Source organism: Chelon labrosus (genome assembly GCF_963514085.1).
Source record: "Chelon labrosus genome assembly, chromosome: 15".
Taxonomy (NCBI): Eukaryota; Metazoa; Chordata; class Actinopteri; order Mugiliformes; family Mugilidae; genus Chelon; species Chelon labrosus.
The window spans coordinates 26,548,990-26,574,222 of NC_140348.1; the positions used below are offsets into that span (position 1 = coordinate 26,548,990).

Consider the following 25,233-nt stretch of genomic DNA (forward strand, 5'->3'; position numbering starts at 1 on the left):
AAACACAAGTGACCCAGTGCCATTGGAAGCCATGCATGCCCATGCCATCACACTGCCTCCACCATGTTTTACGGAAGATGTGTTGCGCTTTGGATCATGAGCTGTTCCAATTCTTCTCCAAACTTTCTTCTTCCCATCATTCTGGTACAGGTTGATCTTTGTCTCATCTGTCCACAGAATGCTGTTCCAGAACTGGGCTGGCTTCTTCAGGTGTTTTTTGTTAAGTCAATTCTGGCCTTTCTATTTTTGAGGCTGATCAATGGTTTGCACCTTGTGGTGAATCCTTTGTATTTATTCTCATGAAGTCTTCTCTTTATGGTAGACTTAGATACTGATACACCTACTTCCTGGAGAGTGTTCTTCACTTGAGTGGATGTTGTGAAGGGGTTTTTCTTCACCACAGAAAGGATTCTGCGATCATCCACCACTGTTGTCTTCCGTGGACGTCCAGGCCTTTTGGAGTTCCCAAGCTCACCAGAGCACTCTTTTTTTCTCAGAATGTACCAAACTGTTGATTTGGCTGCTCCTAACATTTCTGCTATCTCTCTGATGGATTTTTTTCAGCCTCAGGATGGTCTATTTCACCTCCATTGAGAGCTCCTTTGACCGCATGTTGTGTGTTCACAGCAACAGCTTCCAAATGCAAACGCCACACCTGGAATCAACTCCAGACCTTTTAACTGCTTAACTGATGACAGGTTAATGAGGGAAAAGCCCATGCAGCCTTGTTATTTTTATTTTGCAGCCTTCTGAGTCAATTGTCCAATTACTTTTGGTCCCTTGAAAAAGAGGAGGCTATGTATTAAAGAGCTGTAATTCCTAAACCCTTGCTCCAATTTGGATGTGAATACTCTCACATTACAGCTGAGAGTCTGCACTTTAAGCCCATATTGATTATATAATTGTATACTGAATATGTTTTCGTAAACAGCAAAAATAACAAAACTTGTGTCACTGTCCAAATATTTTTGGGCCTAACTGTATATGTTCTATATTATGCTTGTGTGTACTTTAATTGTGTTTTATTTTAAACAACTTTGTACGGTGACCTTGAGCGTCGTGAAAGGCGCCTATAAATAAAATGTATTATTATTATTAAGATAAAAATTGTCTTTAGTGGGGCGGCACAGTGGCGAGGTGCTTAGCACTGATGCCTCACAGCAAGAAGGTCACCGGTTCGTTTTCTGTGTGGAGTTTGCATGTTCTCCCTGTGTCTGCGTGGGTTCTCTCCGGGTACTCCGGCTTCCTCCCACCATCCAAAGACATGCTCATTAGGTTAATTGGTGATTCTAAATTGGCCGTAGGTGTGTGTGTGAGTGGTTGTCTGTCTCTGTGTAGCCCTGCGATGGACTGGCGACCTGTCCAGGGTGTACCCCTGCCTCTCGCCCGATGACAGCTGGGATAGGCTCCAGCAGACCCCCGCGACCCTTAACAGGAATAACCGGGTATAGAAAGTGAATGAATGAATGAATAAATGAATAGTCTTTAGTGTCATTGCAGAACACAACCTGTTTAAATGTCTTACAGTTATCTGTGACATCACTTGATGGCATGTTACATTTCTTTTTAACCTTTAGAAGGACCTATGAAGTCCTTAACCTTATTGCTGAATTCAAGCAGTGTATGCAAATTATGCAACTGTCATCTTACAAACATTGACCATCATCTGAACATTGCACTGCAGTGGGGTACATGTTATTTACTATGTGCATCAATACGTTGTAGTAAATGAAATAACAGTCTCGCCATCGTGATTTCATGTATGTATGTGTATGCAAATACTTGTCATGAACTCCTCAGTAAGGAGGAGTCCTACAGATGACGCTATGTCTAATTTCCATAATTGACCATGTGCGTGCAGTTGTAGCGGATGCTGTAGGGGAGAGGATTTATATATACATATATAAACTTTGGTTTGGTCTTTAACCTTTTATGCTCTATAGGAGCCGACAACAAGTGACAATAAAATATACAGTCTGTAAGCCAGGATTGCACAGTCTGGAGCCTCCAGGGCATATACCTGGACTTATTGCTTTTGAGTAAGCATATATGTGTGTGTGTATATGTATATGTATATGTATATGTATATGTGTATGTATATATATGCTGGGTCAGGGGTTGGCCCAGATGTCTGTCCAGTTGTTGGTCCTGCATTTGTGTTATTCAACGATGAAGCCTGTATAGCAGTGGTCGGCAACTGGCGGCCTCGCGGGCCAAAATTGGCCCGCTTCCAGTAATATCTGGCCCGCCAGATGACATTGAAAATCTGATTTGAAAGAAAAAAGTTTTAAAATTATTTACTATCACAAAAACGACAATTCCATAGAGAATTCAGACCTTTTATTTAGAAAAGATAAAAATAAAATAAAAGCGTAATTTTCTTGATTCAGGACGCACACTGGCTTGTGGTGGGAACGTGGGACATATGCGCTCTTGAAATTACAGAGCAAAAAAGGAAAAAGCGAAAAAAGAAATTACTGTTTAAATTAAATAAAGCAACAATGAATATGACTAATAAAAACGGTAATGACAAGCTTAAAAGATTACTCACTTAATGGGACAACTGGCATCTCCCTTCAGTCACGATCTTTTGGATGTCAGGAGATATGGATGTGACTTTCACCCGCAAGCAGTTATTCCAGATTTTTGTGCGTCAGGTGATCCCTCTCGTGCGTCTTAATGGCATTCATCGTAGAAAAGGTGACTTGTAGGTGGAGGGAAACATCGTCAGCACATAAAAGGCGAGTTTCTTGACCCATCTGTACTCATCTGAGCATGTCATCCAAAAGTCATCCACTGATTGAAATCAATAAGCTCCAGCTGAAATACGGCCTCACGAACTGCGGTCAAGTGCGGTCGTTCACAGAAAGCGAGTCAAGCCAGCTGCGTTCGGATTTTTCTTGCGCGTATATTTTTTACTTACAAATATGCCGGGACAGGCCAAAATGCGAAATGCACACAAAAATTAATGAATAAATATAAGCTTTTTCATAACGCAGCCATAGAGTGGAGCTAAAGCAGTAACACCAATAACAGTCTGTAGCAAATTGAAGTTACTTTATTTTAAACGAATGACTTTCTTAAATTACTTTTTTATTCAAGATATAATAGTAGCCTATAGATGGGGGGGGGGGGGGGGGGGGGGGACGTTTCGTTAAGGAGAAAAAAACAGCATGTTTGTAACGAAGCACAGTTCGTTACCCGTAAATATGCACATGGGTAATTTGCACAACAATAACTTGAGTTTTTGAAATAACTGCACATTGCACTTTAGTCACGATAGCACTTTATTTGCTAGATTTGCACAGTACGTTTTGCACATTTTGGTACAGATACGTAAATTACTTTATTGAATGTATAAAGAATTTTTAAGTAACCTCGTGGCCACGGGTGGTAACGTGCCGTCGGGCGGGTGCGGGGGTGCACACTCGGCTCCGCCTGCAAGAGAGGGAAGTTAAGCTCTGACAAAATTATGCATATATATATATATATATATATATATATATATATATATATATATATATTTATTGGAAATAGTAAACGATAAGCGTGCAAATGTAATTTTAAAGACTTGTGGTGCATATTGTTAAGTGGTAAAGGTGCAATCAGATGCAATCAGGTGCAATAGCGAAATAAGCGAGTTGTTTGTGTTAACACTTACCTGTCCAGTCCGTGTCCTCTCCAGAGTGCGCGGCCAAAAGATTCCACCGGCCGCACAGGCACGGTCATATACGTTCCGGGAGAGACCAAGCGGCAGGACAGGAAGTGGGGGATTTCTAATTTTGGTGTTTATTTCTATATTTTGTATTTATATTTATATATGTGTATTTGGGTCAGAATGGCAGCAAATATTACTTATTGTAAATATTATGGATTATTGACAGGGGGAATATTTTGTCATTGGTAAGACAGCAAATTGATAATATTTTAACTTACCTCTGAATGGATGAGTCCAATGATTAGAGCCGGAGACACAGTACATAAGGCGCCATTTACAATCTGTCTGGATTGTAGGTCTGATCTCACTGGATATATGCCATGCTTGTTTGTTGCTGCTATGTTGCGTTTGGGTTTAAATAAATGTAACGGAAACTGAGAAACCGGAGTCTGCTACTTTTCTCGGCATCATCCAGCCGCTCAAGGGTCATCCATTTCACAATGTTTCTGATTGATGTGATGTTTTGGCCCGCCATTCAGTTGCTCGGAAAAAAATTGGCCCCAGGCCAAACTTACTTGCCGACCCCTGCTGTATAGCCTCAGTTGTTTAATTTATGAGCTAGCCCTGTAGCTATGGAGACATGTAAAGTAAATTAAGTATCTTACAATGTTACCCTCTGTTCTGTACAGAGTGAAGTACACAAACAGTGCAAACACCAAAACAGGTTGAATCAAAGTGATTTCATGCAGAAAAATATATATATATAAGTCAACCTTTCTACCATGTCATTATATTCATTTTTATTTTACTGAGTTAGGTGCAACACCAATTCTCGATCACTTTGAAACCAGCTGATCACCAACTGTTGTACAGCTGACACTGAGACAGCAGAGATCCAACAAGGAAGAAGTTTCTTTCTAAAGCTGAGCGTTGTGCAGGGTGACAGTTTCTCAACTAGAAGAGTGGATCTGAATGTGTGATTATTATAGTTTTTGTTGCTTAGAAAGTGCTAAATAAAACTGCTGTTGATCATTGATTCAATTAAAGGTCTATATGATGTGATTCTTTTTCTCCTTCATTGATCCCTCAGTGGGGAATTCCTTCTCTCCATTTAACCCATCCATTGGTTCACACAGCAGTGTGGACTCTGATCACTTTAGTGTGTCCATGCAGGAAGAAGCAGGAAAAGAGAAATGTGATGCTGTTTTTGAGGTTGTCATTCAGCAGCTTTCCTTGTCTGAAAATAGTTTCATTTGCTCATCATCCATGTTTAAACATTCAGTCTGTTTCTATCTCTGTGAATAAAGATGACAACAGAAAACAAACTCAGCACTTTCTACATTCTTTATTCATGAATGTTTGTTAGTTGGATGTTTTAGTAGAAAATCTCCCAGACTGATTGATATTGATGATGATGATAATGTGATATTGATAGTGACATTGTTCAGCTTGATCACTGAAACACAGTCTTAATGTGATAATCACTGACAGCTGATCATGGACTGACATATTATATTTATTAACCACATATCTGATATGTTTCCAGACCTCAACACCTTCAGCAGGTTTCATGGATCATGACTGTAACTCTGACTGAAAACACAACATGATGCACCAGATAGGTAAATGAGCTGCTGTGAGTGTATACAAATAAAGTTATCAGGAAAAAGATGTGACGCATGAACAATGGAAGGTTGTGTGATGATCTGCAACAGCTCCAGGGCTAAACATAGATCACACTGCATCTCAGTCATTTATTAATTTAAAGATTAAGACAAAATAGTTGGTGCGACATATAATTAACAAAGATGAAACAAACCCTCAAATTGGATTGTTGTAATGTCTGTTGTGTACGTTTTAAATGATTCTTGGAGGATGATTTGATGAAATAATGTCTGCTGATATGCCTCCTGATTATTCTGATGTACGTTTACATTATATCTGACCTCACATCTCATTTCCTCATATGAGCAGATTTAAATGATCAGAAACCTGCTACGTGTCACATTCTGCTGTAGACTGTTTAGATGCAGAGACAGAACCAACACTAGTGAGAAACTCATTCAGGTGAGATCTGACAACTTTTAAAAGGTAAATACTGAGACTTTCTAAGTTTGATAAAGTACATGTAGTATGTGTATCCCATATGACTGTGAAACCAGCGGTTGAGGAATCATTCAGATATTTCACTTATGTGCAATATCTTTTCTGCAGGTCAGAAAGGATCACGGTGCTCCAGTCTACATCATCAACCTCCTCATTTCTGACATCATTCAACTCCTCTGCATGATTGTTTGGGTGGCTGATGAGAATTACTCAGTGACAGACATTTTCATTTATCTTTACTATTATGGTGTGTTGTCCAGCGTTGGCTTCATGGTGTGTATCTCCCTAGAAAGGTAATTATCTGTCTGATCCAGTTTGTGTGTATCTACGTCTGTGTCTAACCATTTTATTAGTTTATAATTCTGATGCTCCTCAAAGACTGTCTATGTGTGTCTGTCTTTCATTACAGGTATTTGCTCATCGCCTGGCCGCTGTGGTACAGATTCAGACGAACCATCAAGACCTCTGTGGTGGTCTCTGTCCTAATCTGGATTCTTCCTCTTGTTTATGTCCTTCCATACTATTTCTGGGTTGATTTTGAGATCACAAGAATCATTGCTGCCGTCTTCTTCCTCCTCCCCCTCCCTCTGTTCATCTTCTTCCTGGGTGGGACTCTTAAAGCCCTGTCTACATCCCTCAGTGTCTCCTCTGATGAAAAACGAAGAATTGTGGCAGTTTTGGTCGTGGTGCTGCTTATTTACACACTGATGTTCCTGCCCAGAGTCATTTGGTTACTGGTAGGAGAATACAGAATGAGTTTTAGCTTCGACACTGTGTCTGGCAGTCTTCTTCTGTTCAGTCCTCTTGCAGACTTGATTTTGTACATTTTCATTAGGAAAGGAACCACAGACAAGCTTCTGGCCTCACTGTGTTGTTGTAGAATGCAGCTTCAGGAATCACCAGATGAACAGCATGAATAACGACAGCATGTACACAGTCAGCTTCATGTAGGCAGGAAGTAGAAGTTTTAGTTTAGTTGTTGTAGTAGGAGGCAGTGGCCAGCAGGTGGTGCTGCTGTCATTTCTGACTGCAGAACATAGAGATCCAGGCAGAAGTCTGCTGCATGTTGCCTCCTTTTAAACCAGCTGATCACCATCATTAAAATAAGACAGACAAACTACCACAGGTTTTTATCAGTGTGCATTAAACTGGTTGTGGTTTGAGTTTATCTGAGTAACCCTGCATCAGTGTATAGTCTCTGGACTGTCAGTTCAGGGGGTTGAGGTTTTTCTAAAGATGCAGCAGCAACTGCTCACACTGACATAAAGTTTTCCTCCAGATAAAAATCAAGACAACTGAACCGCTGTTTATCTGTCACTGAGCTCTGAACATGTGGAAATCATGACTCCATAAGTCAGTAAATAACAGAATGATAGTTTTATTCTTTATATAATGTAGAAAGGAAATTCTCCGACATCTTATTTTAAATGTTTCAAAGAAAAGAATAATAATCTAATGTATAAACATTCAGTGTTTCCCTCGCCTCAATATTTAACTTGATTATCATAATTACTGGAATAAAATAATATAAACTCACAGCTTTTAGTTTTGTTCCAGTTTGTCATCTTGTTGCTTTCCTGATAATGTGTTGTGACGGCCGCTCATAGATCACACTGCATCTCTGTAATGTATGAAATATTTGGTGCAACATAAAAATAAAGAAGATGAAACAAACCCTCAAACTGGATTGATAGAAAGTCTGTTGTATAAGCTTGAAGTTCTAAATGATTCTTGGAGGATGTTTTGTTGAAAGAATATCTGCTGACATCTTTAATGATGATTCTGTACATCTGTACATTTCATGATCACATCTGACCTCATATGTCACTTCCTCATACAAGCAGATTTAAATGATCAGAAACCTACTACGTGTCTCATTCTGCTGTAGACTGTTTAGATGCAGAGGACAGAACCAACACTAGTGGGAGGAACTCATTCAGGTGAGATCTGACAACTTTTAAAAAGGTAAATATTTTAACATGCAGAGATTATTAGACAGAACAAGGAACTGCAAAGAGTCTTTAAAGTAAATCTATAAACTAAAGCATCAGTGAATCTGAATTGTTTTTAATAGAACTGTATTTCCTTCAGGAATTACTGTGCTGTTTTTTACTCATATATGTTTTAGTTTGTAAATTTCTGAAAATAGAGACAAATCTGAATCAGGAATTGGCCTGAGCCCAAAGGGACACCTTCCAAATACTTGTTTTGTCTAACCAACAGTGAAGACGTCACAACTGTTCAAATTAAACCAAAGTTAGTGAAATGATTCAAAAGAAAAGCAGAAAATCTTCATGAAACATTTGTCTATTCATTTCATACAAGCACTACTTGTAGATACTGTTGGTAATTTTCATTAATGATAAACTTTTCATATACTGTATTTTTTTGTGGATATTTTCCCGTGAAACTTCGGTTTCATAATAAGTTCAAATCTCAGATAGCACCACATTTACAAGAAACAGACATAAACTATGACTCATTCATCATGAACAGATTTCCAGAATCTACTTATCTGTTATCAATCATATTTCTGTCACAGATTAAATGTTTCTGTGGGCTTTGTTCTATTTTTACTGTCCTCAATAACGAGTGTTGAAAGCTCCTCTGCTAAACTTAGTTGACATACGTACTGAACACCTTTATCTCAGTATAGTATGTTTTAAACGTCTAAGTTATAAAGAGTGAGTCTGTGTAGTGTGTAGGAGTTTCATGACTTCCTATTTTTTAAAGTCGACTGTTATGTGATGAAAGTCAAGTCGACACTGACTAGTCTCTGATGATGTCACTAATAAAAACCCAGTAGAAAGTAATGAAATCTATATTCTTGACCTGAATACATATGCTGAGAACAGACAGCTCATGTGCTACATACTGTGAGCTGCAGATACACTGCCTGATCAAAAAAAATGAAAGTCTCCATCTGGACTTAACTAATCAAATAGGTAGGAGCCTCCTATTGGATAATTACTGCATGGGTGATTATCATTCAGCTGCCAACAAGTTATTTAACCCCAACTGATGCAATGAGTAGCTTCTCATTTCTTAAACAACCATGTCTAAAGACACATCCTGTGGTCGTGGAAAAGATGTTAGTCTGTTTGAGAAGGGTCAAATCATTGGCATGCATGAAGCCGAGAATTCTCCCTGTGTCTGCATGGGTTCTCTCCAGGTACTCCAGCTTCCTCCCACCGTCCAAAGACATGCTGGTTAGGTTCATTGGTGATTCTAAATTGGCCGTAGGTGTGAGTGTCTCTCTGTGTTAGCCCTATGATAGACTCGACACCTGTCCAGGGTGGACCCCACCTCTCGCCCGATGACAGCTGGGATAGGCTCCAGCAGACCCCCGCGACCCTTAACAGGAATAACCAGGTATAGAAAATGAATGAATGAATGAATGAATGAATCATACATTATTTCATGTGCAATTGTATTCGTATTCCCATTGAATGTGACTTCTTTTAAAACATTTTGTCTGAAAAATGGACGTGAGATTCTTCTAATGTTGGGGAAATCCCATCTGACAGCAATGAGAGTGACAGTGTTACACGATAATCATTGTATTTATAGGATTGTTTCAGGGCCTGTGCAATATAAAAGGGCAAATAAACGATCTGACTGACAATGAATAGAGCAGTTGTTTCATTTAAATGGCTGAGCCTCCGTGTTTATTCCTTAGGTTACTGCAGTCATCTGCACGTAGAATAGATATGATTTTAAATACACTGTCCCAGAGCGTGATTCTTGTTCAAGCTGTTTTAGTTCGTACGATAGTTTGGGTCAAAATACAACAGTTTTAAAGCAGCAGTACGACATTTCTTTATTTCCTATCTGGCAGCACTGGACAGTAAGGAAGAGTGGAGTGGAGAGAAAGGTTTGAGCAGAACAGGAAAATAGAGATTTAACATCAAAAAGCAGACAGCATAGCTGTAGTTGTTCTGGTTGTATTTTCATCAGCACTGAGAGCTTATTTTTTATACATATTTTTTATGATACTCAAGATACCTGTGACAGTGAAGATGAAGAAGATGATGACGATGACCGTACACCTGACGATGACAGCAGTTCTTCCAAAAGTCTTAGATGGAAAATGTGTTGGGGCACTGCTTCATGTACAGGTTAGGTTTCAAGGGTTTTAAATTCTTTGTTTTATATATTTCTTGACATTTTTGGAAGATTTTCTGATGTTTTTATTGCTCTCCAACAGTTGTCTTATGACCACTACAAAGCTCTGTGTTTAATGTGGGAGACCAACAGTGTCAATGTGTGCCTGTACATCAATCAAGCTGTTTGTTTTTTCTGGACAGATATGAAAAGATGGATCCACTCCACCAGACGCAACTAAATGTTCGGATCACTGGAAGCTCTTTCATTGTCAGGCTGTATTTCTACTTGAGAGCCCATGGCCTTGACAAAAACCTCCACTGCCTTGCTCGGTGACATGGGATGGCAGGGAGGCAGACGATGGGAGCATCTCATGCCTCTTATCCACTCCATGAGAGACTCTGGCCACCATGTTGCTCCAGATGTATTGTAATTCACCTGGGTTGGCTTGGGGGTGGTGCACAAGGGTGGAACTGCTACACCGCATGATGAATAAGACATAAAAATAATAAAGTAACTAATCTAATCTAACAGTTTTCTCTGCTGTTTTGTAGCATTGTTGCGCAAAAATACCTTTAAGGTGGGGAATCAGAAAATGATGTTGAATCATTTTCAGCATGAACCATTAAAATGTGTGCAGCAGAGTGTTCATTTCAGATATTTGTTTTTGTGTAGTCTCATTCCATTTTTTTCCTGCATACTGGGTACTCTCATTTGTGTGGAAAGAATGAAACGTGGAATTGCGGCTGCAAATGCTGCCTTTGCCGCTGGTGTTTGCTTCAGAGCGTCTGACATTTTTTTTCTGCACATTGTCTATTAGACAAAGGTTAAGAAACTGGGGTCAAGCTTCCACATTGTTTAACAGCTACATATCCAAACAATATGATGTCATGAAAGGAAGACTCGTCAATCAGGATTTGAAATTTAGAAATTTGTATATAATATATATTTCTGTCTATATTTCTTTTACATGTGTTCATATGCAAATTGTTGATTTTTTTTGCAATTTTATTTTATTTTACTGTATTTTTACTTATATTTTAACTTTATGTTCACCTGTTCACCTCCCCACTGCCTCCAACGCTCCCACATCTCATGCCCCCTACTCCTCCCCCTGCGGTGAGCCTCCAGGATCAGACAATGGGAACTAAGCTCACTACTCACCCCCCCACAGACACTCCCCCCACCCCCTGCTTGACTGTGACGACCGGCCAGGTGAGGAGACAGCTGGAGAAACTGAACCAACGCAAGGCGGCAGGCCCTGATGGTATCAGCCCCAGGATATTGAGGACCTGTGCCAGCCAGATGTCTGCTGTTCTCCAGCATCTCTTCAACCTGAGCCTCAGCCTGGAGAGGCAGTGGCAGTCTGGCCTCAGTGATTACCGTCCAGTTGCCCTTACATCCCATGTGATGAAGGTGCTGGAGAGGTTGGTGTTGGCCCACCTAAAGCCACAGGTGAGATCTTCTTTAGACCCCCTACAGTTTGCCTACCAGCCATGTCTGGGGGTGGATGACGCTGTCATCTATCTTCTGCAGCGAGCTCACTCACACCTGGATGGTGGTGGAGGCTCAGTGAGAATCACATTCTTTGATATCTCCAGTGCCTTCAACACCATCCAGCCTTTGTTGCTGGGTGAGAAGCTGCAGTTGATGGGTGTTGGTGCGTCCACTGTCTCCTGGATCACTGACTACCTGACAGACAGGCCACAGTTCGTGCGTCTGGGTCCTGTCCTGTCTGATGCGGTGGTGAGTGGTGTGGGAGCCCCACAGGGCTCTGTGCTTTCTCCGTTCCTGTTCACCTTATACACCACTGACTTCCAGCACAACTCAGAGTCATGTCATATACAGAAATTTTCTGATGACTCTGCAGTTGTAGGGTGTATAAGCGGTGAACGGGATGAGGAGGAGTATAGAAGGTTGGTGGACGGATTTGTGGGGTGGGCTGGAAGAAATCACCTGCTGCTTAATGTGGACAAGACCAAAGAGATGGTGATCGACTTCAGGAGGAAGGGAACAGCTCCTCTGCCCCTCAGCATCCTGGGTAGGGATGTGGAGAAGGTGGAGGATTACAAATACCTGGGAGTGACCATCGACAACAGACTGAACTGGAGGACCAACAGTACAGCTGTGTACAAGAAGGGCTGCAGCAGACTCTATTTCCTGAGGAAACTGAAGTCCTTCAATGTGTGCAGCAAGATGCTGGAGATTTTCTACCAGTCTGTTGTGGCCAGCACACTTTTCTCCGCTGTGGTCTGCTGGGGGAACAGCATTACAGCCAGTGACGCCAACAGACTGAACAAACTGATCAGGAAGGCTGACAATATTATTAGCTGCAGACAGGACACTTTTAAATTGGTGGTGGAGAGGAGGACTCTGAACAAACTGTTATCAATCATGGATAACCCTGACCACCCTCTCCACCACCCAATAGACAGACAACGGAGCAACTTCTCCAGAAGGCTCAGACAACTTTGTTGTCTCAAAGAACGCTACAGGAAATCTTTCCTGCCCCAAGCCATCAGTCTGTACAACTCTTCAACTGTGTGTGACAGATGACACTCTGGACTTTTTTTTTTTTTTTTCTTGCACATTTGCACATGTTTGTTTTGGGTAAATGGTTGTAAATTTTTAATCTTACCTATATTCAGTGCACCTCATTGCAATCTAATTTAACATTTCTTTTTAATATTCACCTTTAATATACACTTATTCACTTATCTTATAATCTTGTTAATATTGTGTATACTTATTTTATTTTTATTGTTGATTTTAGCTTTTGTTATATTTATGTATGGTTGAATGCCTGTACATTGCTGCTGCAACAGAGAAATTTCCCAGTTTGGGATTAATAAAGAAACTATCTATCTATCTATCTTTTTCTTTTTACTTGAGGTTCTCAAGTTTTTTTTTTTTTTTTTTTTTATGTGCAACTGAGCTACTGTGACCAAACAATTTCCCTTGTGGATAAATAAAGTCTGTCCAAGGCTAAAAACTTTTTGGCTATCCAGTTTGGTTTCTAGCTTTATTTTGTTACAGGTTTTCTCGTTGCATTTAAGTTTTTACTCACTGTCTTTGTTCTTTTCTCGCCTCTGTGATTCCACACACCTGTCTTATCTTGTCTTTACTCTGCATGCCCCGCCCCTCATTGGTCTCACCTGTCTCTCATTATTCCGTCAGCCTGTGTGTGTATATAACCCTGCCTTTTCCCTTTTCCAAGCTTTTTTGTGCTTTACCTGTGTCTTTCTTACCTGCTTGTTGAATCCTCATGTTTCCTTGTTTTTCTGTTCCATTTGTAGTGATTTCTCATTTCCTGAGTTTTTCTCTCTTTCTAGTCTTTCTAGGATTTTACCTGTTTACCCTGTAGTGCCCTTTCTTCCTGATTTTCTGTAGTTCCTTTTGTTTCCTGCTCCTGCCACAATTTGTGTCCTGTCTCTGGGTCCTACCTCACCACCATAACATGATAACTTATATTGTTAGAATAAAAAAACTCTGCAAGTTGTCTGAGTGACTAAATGTCTAACGTCACAACGTGATGCACTGTTGCATCATTTGCATACATTGCTTGAATTCAGCAATAAAGTTTAGGACTTATATATATATATATATATATATATATATATATATTCAAAGGTTAAGGGCAACAAAATTAAAATGTCATCTACCAAACACTGACCACCATGTATTTGATTTATAGTTCACACCTGAACATGGCAATGCAATGGGCTAAATGTTATTTACTATGTGTATCAATAGTTTGTGAGAAATCTTGCAAGTCATACGTCTGTGTGTGCAGATACCTTTAAACAGCACTGTATATGTCTGAATTTCAGTTTTTGTCATGAACTCCTTAAGCACACAGTGTTGTCAACTCCTCAGTAAGGAAAGCAGCTTTGCCTGTCCGAGCAGTTGCTAAAAGACGCTATCATCTAATTTGCATCATGGACCATGTGCATGTAATTGTAATGGACGCTGTAGGAGAGTGGAATTATGTCGTGGACATGTCATGCCCAACTGGAGCAAGATAATGCTAACACAGACATGTAATGAAGTCTGTTCCTTACTCGTGAAGTCTTTCTTGGTCCAGATGGTGTCTGAGGCATCTTCACTATTCTGTCCGTGTTGCAGTGGATGTGGGGTTTCTTGAACAGATTGGTCCATCTTAAATACTGATCGCTGTAGTTTCCACCAACTCTGCCTGATTGTCCACAAAGTTTCAATGGTTAACAAAACAGTCAATAGACGTCGATGACTGTCCAACTGGCTTTTGATGCGTTTACCTGGTAGAACCTGTTGCTACACAATGGCCTCCAGTTGGAGCTCCATACTGATGTCTTCTGATAATCGGCGTCATCCAGAATTCAAAGAAATTTAGAATATCACTTATTCAGTACAGAATCACTCCGCAACTTCAAAACACCTTCAGCAGGTTTCATTAATCATTATTGTAACTCTGACTGAGAACAGAACACATGGTTGTTTGATGATAGGTAAATGAGCTGCTGTGTATACATCAATACAATTCTCAGGAAAAAGATGTGACACATGAGCAATGATCACACTGCATCTCTCTAATCTATAAATTCACACAAACAAAAATCTGCAACGTAAAAATAAAGGTGAAACAAACGTGCAAACTGGACATTGATGCTCCATGAGTCCATTACATGTCTGTTTTAAATGATTCTTTCCTGATATTCCTGTGATTTTATAATTATAACTGACCTCATATCTCACTTCCTCATATGAGCAAATTTAAATATATGAAACCTGCTACGTGTCACATTCTGCTGTAGACTGTTTAGATGCAGAGGACAGAACCAACACCAGTGTGAGAGACTCATTCAGGTGAGATCTGACAACTTTCAAAAGGTAAATACTGAGACTATCTAGTAATGTTTGATAAATTACATGTATCCCATGTGACTGTGAAACCAGTGTATTCAGATATTTCACTTATGTTTATATACTATACTGGAAACAGACGATAAAAATAATATTCCAGCATGAAAAATATAGTTGAATTAAAACTTTAAAACTGTAACTTGTTGTTACAGATTGGTAATTGGTTTTATTGAACATTATTTTTGAAAGTTGGAGATCAGTGGTTGGAGCACAGAGAGGATTGGGCAGATAGTTCAAGCCAACAAAACTTGACTCGAGAACTGTGGTGACAAGATAAAATAAACAGATTCAAACAACAGGAAACATGAAGAGTCACTAAGAGAATTCTTCAAGGAGGAACAGTCTGGACTGTAACAGTTATATCAGGAGATTTATGTCACTAATTTACTAATACATCTATTTTTATTATGTTATCACAGGATTATTTTGTCTTGAGCTGACACTATTATCATTAGAAAATTATGTTTTCCATTCACAGACAAAGAGATTTAGTTCACATACGTACTGAACACCTTTATCCTGCAGTTGTTTCTTCCTTCATCCTTGTTTCACTCCAACATTTATACTGTACTAAAGGTATACTGTGTTCAATGTAGACCGCAAAGCTTCATGGACATGACTGAATGACATCAGATAGATAATCTCTCTAATCTCTCAAACACCAGGATTCACACTGAACAATGGAACATTTCAACAACAGAAACTCATGGAACGGAAGTTATGATGAAAACAACATCAGCTTCAGGCCTGATTATTCCAACGCTTTCTGTGTTGCTAGTCGCTGCTATTTTGACAAAGAGGCCTTCATCTCATATGTTTTTACATTAGTCATCATCTGCATCAGCATTCCTTTGATCCTAGTGGCCATCTACTCACTCTCTTCTCTGGTGAGTCCATTATAACAGATGTATGTATTTATAATGATGTGTTGTGTACAGTCTGTCAGTAAATGATTGTCTTTGACTTGTCTCAGGTTTAAAAGTTTTGGTACCTCTGGTTCTTAGATGGATAAATGTCTCTGACTGCAGTTTCTGGGCAGAGCCAGATGTCATATTTGGAGGAGGTGAAGTTCAGAACATGTTAACAACTGCTTTAGTTACTTTTACCAATGTTTTCCTGCAGGTCAGAAAGGATCATGGTGCTCCAGTCTACATCATCAACCTCCTCATTTCTGACATCATTCAGCTCCTGTGCACGATTGTTTGGGTGGCTGATAAGAATTACTCAGTGACGTACATTTTAAATTATCTTTATCAATATGGTCTGTTGTCCAGCATTGGCTTCATGGTGTGTATCTCCCTAGAAAGGTAACTATCTGTCTGATCCAGTTTGTGTGTATCTACGTCTGTGTCTAACCATTTTATTAGTATATAATTCTGATGCTCCTCAAAGACTGTCTATGTGTGTCTGTCTTTCATTACAGGTATTTGGTCATCGCCTGGCCGCTGTGGTACAGATTCAGACGAACCATCAAGACCTCTGTGGTGGTCTCTGTCCTAGTCTGGATCCTTCCTCTTGTTTATGTCCTCTTATTGTATTTTTGGGTTGATTTTCAGATCACTGAAACCATCTTTGCCGTCTTCATCCTCCTCCCCCTTCCTCTGTTCATCTTCTTCCTGGGTGGGACTCTTAAAGCCCTGTCTACATCCCTCAGTGTCTCCTCTGATGAAAAACGAAGAATTGTGTCAGTTTTGGTCATGGTGCTGCTTATTTATACACTGATGTTCCTGCCCACTGTCATTTTTTTACTGTCAGAAGAACAAAGAATGGACTCTAGCCTCGTCATTGTGTCTGACATTCTCCTTCAGTTGAGTCCTCTTACAGACTTGATTTTGTACATTTTCATGAGGAAAAGAACCACGGACAAGCTTCTGGCCTCACTGTGTTGTTGTAGAATGCAGCTTCAGGAATCACCAGATGAACAGCATGAATAACGACAGCATGTACACAGTCAGCTTCATGTAGGCAGGAAGTAGAAGTTTTAGTTTAGTTGTTGTAGTAGGAGGCAGTGGCCAGCAGGTGGTGCTGCTGTTATTTCTGACTGCAGAACACAGAGATCCAGGCAGAAGTATGCTGCATGTTGCCTCCTTTTAAACCAGCTGATCACCATCATTAAAATAACACAGACTACCACAGGTTTTTATCAGTGGGGATTAAACTGGTTGAGGTTTGAGTTTAGGTGAGTAACCTTGCATCAGTGTATATGGGGGAGCTGTAGAGTAGTGGTTAGAGGTGCAGCTTGGGACCAAGGGGTCCCAGGTTCGCCTGCCTGAGGTGCCCTGAGCAAGCATCTAACCCACAAATTGCTGCCTGGGCACGGCCCTTAGAGGCTGCAGACCACTGTTCCAACTGTAAACACACTACTGTGTGAACAACTGGATGGGTCAAAATGCAGACAGATAATTTCCCCTTGAGGAATCAATACAGTATCAATTTATTCATTTTTCTCTGGACGGTCAGTTCAGGGGTTTGAGGTTTTTGTTAAAGACACAGCAGCAACTGCTCACGCTGATATAAAGTTTTCCTCCTGATAAAAATCAAGACAACTGAACCGCTGTTTATCTGTGACTGAGCTCTGAACATATGGAAATCATGACTCTATAAGCCAGTAAATAACAGAATGATAGTTTTATTCTTCATATAAGGTAGAAAGGAAATTCTCCAACATGTTATTTTAAATGTTTCAAAGAAAAGAATAATAATCAAAAGTATAAACATTTATTGTTTCTCTTGCCTTAATATTTAACTTGATTTTCATAATTACTGGAATAAAATAATATAAACTCACAGCTTTTAGTTTTGTTCCAGTTCCAGTTTGTCATCTAGTTGCTTTCCTGACAATGTGTTGTGAACGCCGCTCATAGATCACACTGCATCTCTGTAATGTATGAAATATTTCCAGAATAACAGCTGGATTGATCTACAGAACAGCATAATGAGTACACATATAATTAAAACAACAATACGATGATCAGGACATACCAACCACATCAAATACCTAGCTAAGCACAATATTCCAATACGGTCAGTTGCTTTTGTCAAATAAAATGCCCTCAAAATGTAGCACTAATTGAATTAGGCAGTAATGTCAATGCTCAAGTCAGGGTGGTAAGAAATTACATAGAAAATTTCACCTTGATGAAAACTGGATCAAGAATGAATATTCCCTTTCCTTAATTTTAAGTGAATCCTGGACTATTGAGGAAAACAAGACTGCTCCAACAACGGGCACTTACTGCACTCTGAGCACATTTTTTTTATGTTTTTAATTTTGACTACTTCCAGAAATTATATCTCCATAAGAAATTTATGAAAAACTCACAACAAAGGGAATTATACCTCAACAAAAGAATCACAAATGTCTCCATGTGAGGTGATCTATATGTGATTCATAACATGTGGCTTCAGTCCAAAGCATCTGCCGTTTACAATCGCCCAACTTTCTGACTTCAAAGACAAGGTAATGCTCCAGTTGGGCCAATAACACAGGCATCATCCAGAATTAAAAGATATTTAGAATATGACTTATTCAGTACAGAATCACACCCCAACTTCAAAACACCTTCAGCAGGTTTCATTAATCATTACAGTAACTCTGACTGAGAACAGTACACACACTTGTTTGATGATAGGTAAATTAGCTGCTGTGTAAACATCATTAAAATTCTCAGGAAAAAGATGTGACACATGAACAATGATCACACTGCATCTCTCTAATCTATAAATTCACACAAAGAAAAATATCTGTTGCAACATAAAAATAAAGAAGGTGAAACAAACGTTCAAATCGGACATTGACTCTCCATGATTAAGGAACAGAGTTCATTACATGTCTGTTTTAAGTGATTCTTTCCTGATATTCCTGTGATTTTATAATTGATATAACAATATAATATAATTTTATAACTGATAACAATAATAATAATAACACATTTTATTTATAGGCGCCTTTCAAAACACCCAAGGTCACAGTACAAGCAAAACAGGGTTTAAAATACATAACAGACATCCAAAGCATTTATCAAACTACAAGTATAAGACACTAAAAGATAAGATAAAAAGATAAAAGATTTGGTTTAAAAAAATAATCTGGAGAGAGTGACAGGGTGGGTAGGTTTGCAGGAAAAGGTGGGTCTTGAGATGGGATTTGAAAAAAGCTAACGTGTCAATGTCACGGATGTTGGGTGGAATGGCTGAAGGCTCTGGACCCCATGGTGGTCATGCAGGCAGGAGGGATGATGAGGCTCAGGGATGATGATGACCTAAGAGTCCGGCTGGGTGTGTTGATGTGGAGAAGTTCAGTCAGATAAGGAGGGGCGAGGTTGTGGAGGGCTTTGAATGTTAAGAGGAGGATTTTATAGGTGATGCGGTGTGTGATGGGGAGCCAGTGAAGCTGCTGGAGAACAGGGGTGATGTGATGAGAAGAAGGGACCCTGGTGATAATCCGGGCAGCAGTATTTTGAGTGAGAAGTGAGTTGCAGTAATCCTGGTCGTCATTCAGCAACTTTCCTTGTCTGAAAATAGTTTCATTTGCTCATCATCCATGTTTAAACATTCAGTCTGTTTCTATCTCTGTGAATAAAGATTACAACTGAAAACAAACTCAGCACTTTCTACATTCTTCATTCATGCATGTTTGTTAGTTGGAGGCAAAGGGTGAAGGGTCAGACCAAGGACAGTTCAGAAGACCCCTCATGAAGAAGAACACTAAGAGACCGTGTACCCGGCCCGGAGTGTTACCGAGGCCCCACTCTGGAGCCAGGCCTGGGGCTGGGGCTCGTGGGCGAGCACCTGGTGGCCGGGCCTTTGCCCATGGGGTCCAGCCGGGCCCAGCCCGAACGGGAGACATGGGTTCGCCTCCCTGTAGGCCCACCACCCGCAGGAGGAGCATGAAGGGTCCGGTGCATTGTGGATCGGGCAGCAGACCAAGGCAGGGGCCTTGGCGGTCTGATCCTCGGTTATGGAAGTTGGAAGCTCAGAGTAGAGCCGGATGCCTCCCGGACACCTCCCAGGAGAGGTGTTTCGGGCATGTCCCACCGGAAGGAGACCTCGGGCCAACCCAGGACACAATGGAGGGATTATATCTCTCGTCTGGCCTGTGAACGCCTGGGGGTCCCTCCGGAAGAGCTGGCTGAAGTAGCTGGGGAGAGGGCTGTCTGGACTTCCCTACTGAAGCTGCTGCCCCCGCGACCCGGACCCGGATAAGCGGAAGATGATGAGACGAGACATTGTTCAGCTTGATCACTGAAACAGTCTTAATGTGATAAGTGGCCAGTGGTTGGAGCACAGAGTGGGTCGGGCAGGTAGTTCAAGCCAACAAAACTTGACTAGAGGGCCGTGGTGACAGGATAAACTAATCAGATTCAAACAACAGGAAACATTCTTCAAGGAGGAACAATCTGGAATGTAACAGTTATATCAGTAGATTCATATTACTAATTTATTAATATATCTATTTTGTAACTGTTTTATCACAGGATTATTTTGTCTTGAGGTGACACTATTATTACAAAATTATGTTTTCCAGTCACTGACATAGAGACTTAGTTCACATACGTACTGAACACCTTTGTCCTGCAGTTGTTTCTTCCTTCCTCCTTGTTTCACTCCAACATTTATACTGTACTAAAGGTATACTGTGTTCAACGTACACCTCAAAGCTTCATGGACATCACTGAATGACATCAGATAGATAATCTCTCTAATCTCTCAAACACCAGGATTCACACTGAACAATGGAACATGTCAACATCAGCAACTCATGGAACGGAAGTTATGATGAAAACAAAACCAGCTTCAACAACGATGATGGCAACTATTTACGATACTGCACTATTAATGGCTGCTATTATGGCAAAGAGGCCTTCATCTTATATGGTTTTAAATCAGTCATCATCTGCATCAGTCTTCCTTTGATCCTAGTGGCCATCTACGTACTCTCTTTTCTGGTGAGTCCATTATAACAGATGTATGTACTTATAATGAAGTGTTGTGTACAGTCTGTCAGTAAATGATTGTCTTTGACTCATCTCAGGTGTAAAAGTCTTAGTATATCTGGTTCTTAGATGGATAAATGTCTCTGACTGCAGTTTCTGGGCACAGCCAGATGTCATATTTGGAGGAGGTGAAGTTCAGAACATGTTAACAACTGCTTTAGTTACTTTTACCAATGTTTTCCTGCAGGTCAGAAAGGATCACGGTGCTCCAGTCTACATCATCAACCTCCTCATTTCTGACATCATTCAGCTCCTCTGCATGATTGTTAAAGTGACTGATGAGAATTTCTTTTATCTTTATCTTCATGGTGTGTTTACCAGTGTTGGCTTCATGGTGTGTATCTCCCTTTTTTTTTGTACATTCTCATTAGGAAAGGAACCACAGACAAGCTTCTGGCCTCACTGTGTTGTTGTAGAATGCAGCTTCAGGAATCATCAGATGAACAGCATGAATAACGACAGCATGTACACAGTCAGCGTCATGTAGGCAGGAAGTAGAAGTTTTAGTTTAGTTGTTGTAGTAGGAGGCGGTGGCCAGCAGGTGGTGCTGCTGTCATTTCTGACTGCAGAACACAGAGATCCAGGCTGAAGTCTGCTGCATGTTGCCTCCTTTTAAACCAGCTGATCACCATCATTAAAATGAGACAGACTTCCACAGTTTTTTATCAGTGTGGATTAAATTGTTTGAGGTTTGAGTTTAGTTGAGCAACCCTGCATCAGTGTATAGTCTCTGGACTGTCAGTTCAGTGGGTTGAGGTTTTAGTAGGAGGCAGTGGCCAGCAGGTGGTGCTGCTGTCATTTCTGACTGCAGAACACAGAGATCCAGGCAGAAGTCTGCTGCATGTTGCCTCCTTTTAAACCAGCTGATCACCATCATTAAAATGAGACAGACAGACTTCAACTGTTTTTTATCAGTGTGGATTAAACTGGTTGAGTTTTGAGTTTAGTTGGGTAACCCTGCATCAGTGTATAGTCTCTGGACTGTCAGTTCAGTGGGTTGAGGTTTTTCTAAAGACACAGCAGCAACTGCTCATGCTCAATTCTCCAACATCTTATTTTAAATGTTTCAAAGAAAAGAATAATAACCTAATGTATAAACATTTAGTGTTTCTCTTGCCTCAATATTTAACTTGATTTTCATAATTACTGGAATAAAATAATATAAACTCACAGCTTTTAGTTTTGTTCCAGTTCCAGTTTGTCATCTAGTTGCTTTCCTGATAATGTGTTGTGATGGCCGCTCATAGATCACACTGCATCTCTGTAATGTATGAAATATTTGGTGCAACATAAAAATAAAGAAGGTGAAACAAACTCTCAAACTGGTTTGATAGAAAGTCTGTTGTATAAGTTTGAAGTTCTAAATGATTCTTGGAGGATGTTTTGTTGAAAGAATAATAATAATAATAATAATAATACATTTTATTTGGGGCGCCTTTCATGGCACTCAAGGACACCTTACAGCAACAAACAATAACAACAACAGATAAAATAATAAAATACTAAATCACTAAAAGAATGTTAAAGGGAGTACGCCTGTTTAAAAAGGTGGGTTTTCAGATGTGATTTGAAGGTGGAGAGTGTGTCAATGTTCCTGATGCTTGGTGGGAGAGAATTCCAGAGACCGGGGGCAGAGCGGCTGAAGGCTCTGGCCCCCATGGTGGTCAGACGGGCAGGAGGCACAATGAGGCTGATAGATGAGGCAGATCTGAGTGTCCGGGAAGGAGTGTTGATGTGGAGAAGGTCAGATATGTATGGGGGAGCGAGGTTATGAATGGCCTTGAAGGTGTGGAGCAGAATCTTGAAGTCCACACGAAATTTGACCGGAAGCCAGTGAAGCTGTTGCAGAACAGGTGTGATGTGATTGATGGATGGGATCCTGGTGATGATGCGGGCAGCAGAATTCTGAACCAATTGGAGTTTATGGATGTACTTGTGGGGAAGACCAAAGAGAAGGGAGTTGCAATAGTCCAGCCGAGATGTGACCAGGGTGTGGACTAGGATGGCAGTGGAGTTGGGAGTGAGGGATGGGCGGAGACGGTTGATGTTGCGTAGATGGTAATACGCTGACCGAGTAATGTTATTGATGTGGCTTTGGAATGAAAGAGTACCATCAAGGACGACACCCAAACTCTTAACCTGCGGGGAGGGGCAAACAGAGGAGTTATCAATGGGGATGGTGAAACTTGGAGTTTTAGTGAGAGTGGACTTGGAACCAATGAGGAGAACCTCTGTTTTATCACTGTTGAGTTTCAGGAAATTGGAAGAGAACCAGGTTTTAATTTCTTGTAAACAGTCACAGAGGGAGGAGGGCGGGAATGTGGAGGTGGGTTTTGAAGAGAGGTAGAGCTGGGTGTCGTCCGCATAACAGTGGAAGTGGATGTTGAATTTACGGAGGATCTGACCAAGGGGGAGGAGATAGATGATAAACAGAATAGGGCCTAGTACAGAGCCTTGGGGAACACCAGAGGAGAGGGGAGATGGTTGGGATGTGAATGTTTTCAACTGGATGAACTGAGTGCGGCCAGAGAGAGATTTAAACCAGTCCAGGGGTGTGTCAGAGATGCCAATAGATACTAATCTGTCAATGAGGGTGGTGTGGGAGATGGTGTCGAAGGCTGCACTCAGATCGAGAAGGATGAGGATGGATAATAGTCCGGAGTCAGCTGCCATCAGGAGGTCATTAGTGATTTTGAGGAGGGCTGTTTCTGTGCTGTGTCGTGGACGGAAACCAGACTGGAACTGTTCATAAAGGTTATTGTTATGAAGATGTGTGTGTATCTGTGAAGCCACTGCTTTTTCCAGAATCTTAGAGAGAAATGGTAGGTTAGAGATCGGGCGTAGGTTATTGAAGTCACTGGGGTCTGAACCAGGTTTCTTGACTATAGGTGTAACAGCAGCAGATTTAAGAGTGGATGGTACAGAACCAGTGGTGAGGGAGGAGTGAATGATGGCAGTTATCATGGGTAACAAGGACGGTAGACAGGCAGTGACTAGGGGAGTAGGCAGGGGGTCAAGCTGACATGTAGATGTTTTAGATTTCCGAATGAGGTCCGAAATGTCAGCAGCAGAGGGCAGTTGGAAGCTAGAGAATACTTGAGAGAAGGGCACGTCGACAACCAGAGAATATCTGCTGACGTCTGTGGGAGGAACTCATTCAGGGGAGATCTGACAACTTTTACAAAGGTAAATATTTTAACATATGCAGAGATTATTAAGAAAGAACAAAGAACTGCAAAGAGTCTTTAAAGTAAATCTATAAACTAAAGAAGCAGTGAATCTGAATTGTTTTTTAATAGAACTGTATTTCCTTCAGGAATTACTGTGCTGTTTAATTTTTCACTCATAGATGTTTTAGTTTGTAAATTTCTGAAAATAGAGACAAATCTGAATCAGGAATTAGCCTGAGCCCAAAGGGACACCTTCCAAATACTTGTTTTGTCTAACCAACAGTGAAGACGTCAAAACTGTTCAAAATAAACCAAAGTTAGTGAAATGATTCAAAAGAAAAGCAGAAAATCTTCATGAAACATTTGTCTATTCATTTTCCAGCACTACTTGTAGATACTGTTGGTAATTAACTTTTCAAATATTTTTTTGGGGATATTTTCCTCTGAAACTTAATCGGTTTCATAAAAAGTTCAAGTCTCAGATGGCACCACGTTTACAAGAAACAGACATAAACTATGACTCGTTGATCATGAACAGATTTCTAGAATCTACTTATCTATTATCAATCATATTCCGGTCAGAGATTAAATGTTTCTGTGGGTTTTGTTGTATTTTTACTGTCCTCAATAACGAGTGTTGAAAGCTCCTCTGCTAAATTTAGTTGACATACGTACTGAACACCTTTATCTCAGTATAGTATGTTTTAAACATCTAAGTTATAAAGAGTCTGTGTAGTGTGTAGGAGTTTCATGACTTCCTATTTTTTAAATTCGACTGTTATGTGATGAAATTCAAGTCGACACTGACTCGTCTCAACTGATGCAATGAGTAGCTTCCCATTTCTTAAACAACCATGTCTAAAGACACATCCTGTGGTCATGGAAAAGATGTTAGTCTGTTTGAGAAGGGTCAAATCATTGGCATGCATCAAGCCGAGAATTCTCCCTGTGTCTGCGTGGGTTCTCTCCAGGTACTCCAGCTTCCTCCCACCGTCCAAAGACATGCTGGTTAGGTTCATTGGTGATTCTAAATTGGCCGTAGGTGTGAGTGTGAATGGTTGTCTGTCTCTCTGTGTTAGCCCTGTGATAGACTGGAGACCTGTCCAGGATGTACCCCGCCTCTCGCCCGATGACAGATGCCTGTCCTTAACAGGAACAAGCGGTTACAGAAGATGAATGAATGTTTCGAAATTCTGTTTTTCATTTCATTGCCTCAGGGCAACATTGTGCGATAAGGGCTACTTCTTGAGGGAGCCTTTGCTAACAGTGTGTTTTATATATAATCAGGGTTGGGTAG

At 40.5% G+C, this 25,233-nt stretch overlaps 2 protein-coding genes across 2 annotated transcripts; both read left to right on the forward strand.

Moving 5' to 3' along the window:
• Positions 1–5,549: 5,549 nt before the first annotated feature.
• On the forward strand, positions 5,550–6,868 carry LOC311500045 (ovarian cancer G-protein coupled receptor 1-like; the record flags this gene model as incomplete). The annotated part of the gene is made up of 3 exons (XM_084561221.1): positions 5,550–5,582; positions 5,873–6,057; positions 6,174–6,868. 3 exons carry the CDS (start codon positions 5,550–5,552, stop codon positions 6,682–6,684), a joined length of 729 nt encoding a protein of 242 aa, XP_084417347.1. The 3' UTR covers positions 6,685–6,868.
• Positions 6,869–15,341: 8,473 nt separating this feature from the next.
• On the forward strand, positions 15,342–16,727 carry LOC311500726 (uncharacterized protein). Its single transcript, XM_084562298.1, has 3 exons — positions 15,342–15,657; positions 15,893–16,077; positions 16,194–16,727. The coding sequence occupies exons 1-3, from the start codon at positions 15,451–15,453 to the stop codon at positions 16,702–16,704; spliced, it is 903 nt and encodes a 300-aa protein (XP_084418424.1). The 5' UTR covers positions 15,342–15,450; the 3' UTR covers positions 16,705–16,727.
• Positions 16,728–25,233: the final 8,506 nt, after the last annotated feature.

What these genes read in the sequence shown, in the direction of transcription:
- LOC311500726 (XM_084562298.1), top strand. Translation starts at nt 15,451, where the DNA reads ATGGAACATTTCAACAACAGAAACTCATGGAACGGAAGTTATGATGAA. An exon ending in TCTACTCACTCTCTTCTCTG is followed by an intron (nt 15,658 to 15,892) that starts GTGAGTCCATTA and finishes GTTTTCCTGCAG; the next exon opens with GTCAGAAAGGATCATGGTGC. An exon ending in GTGTGTATCTCCCTAGAAAG is followed by an intron (nt 16,078 to 16,193) that starts GTAACTATCTGT and finishes CTTTCATTACAG; the next exon opens with GTATTTGGTCATCGCCTGGC.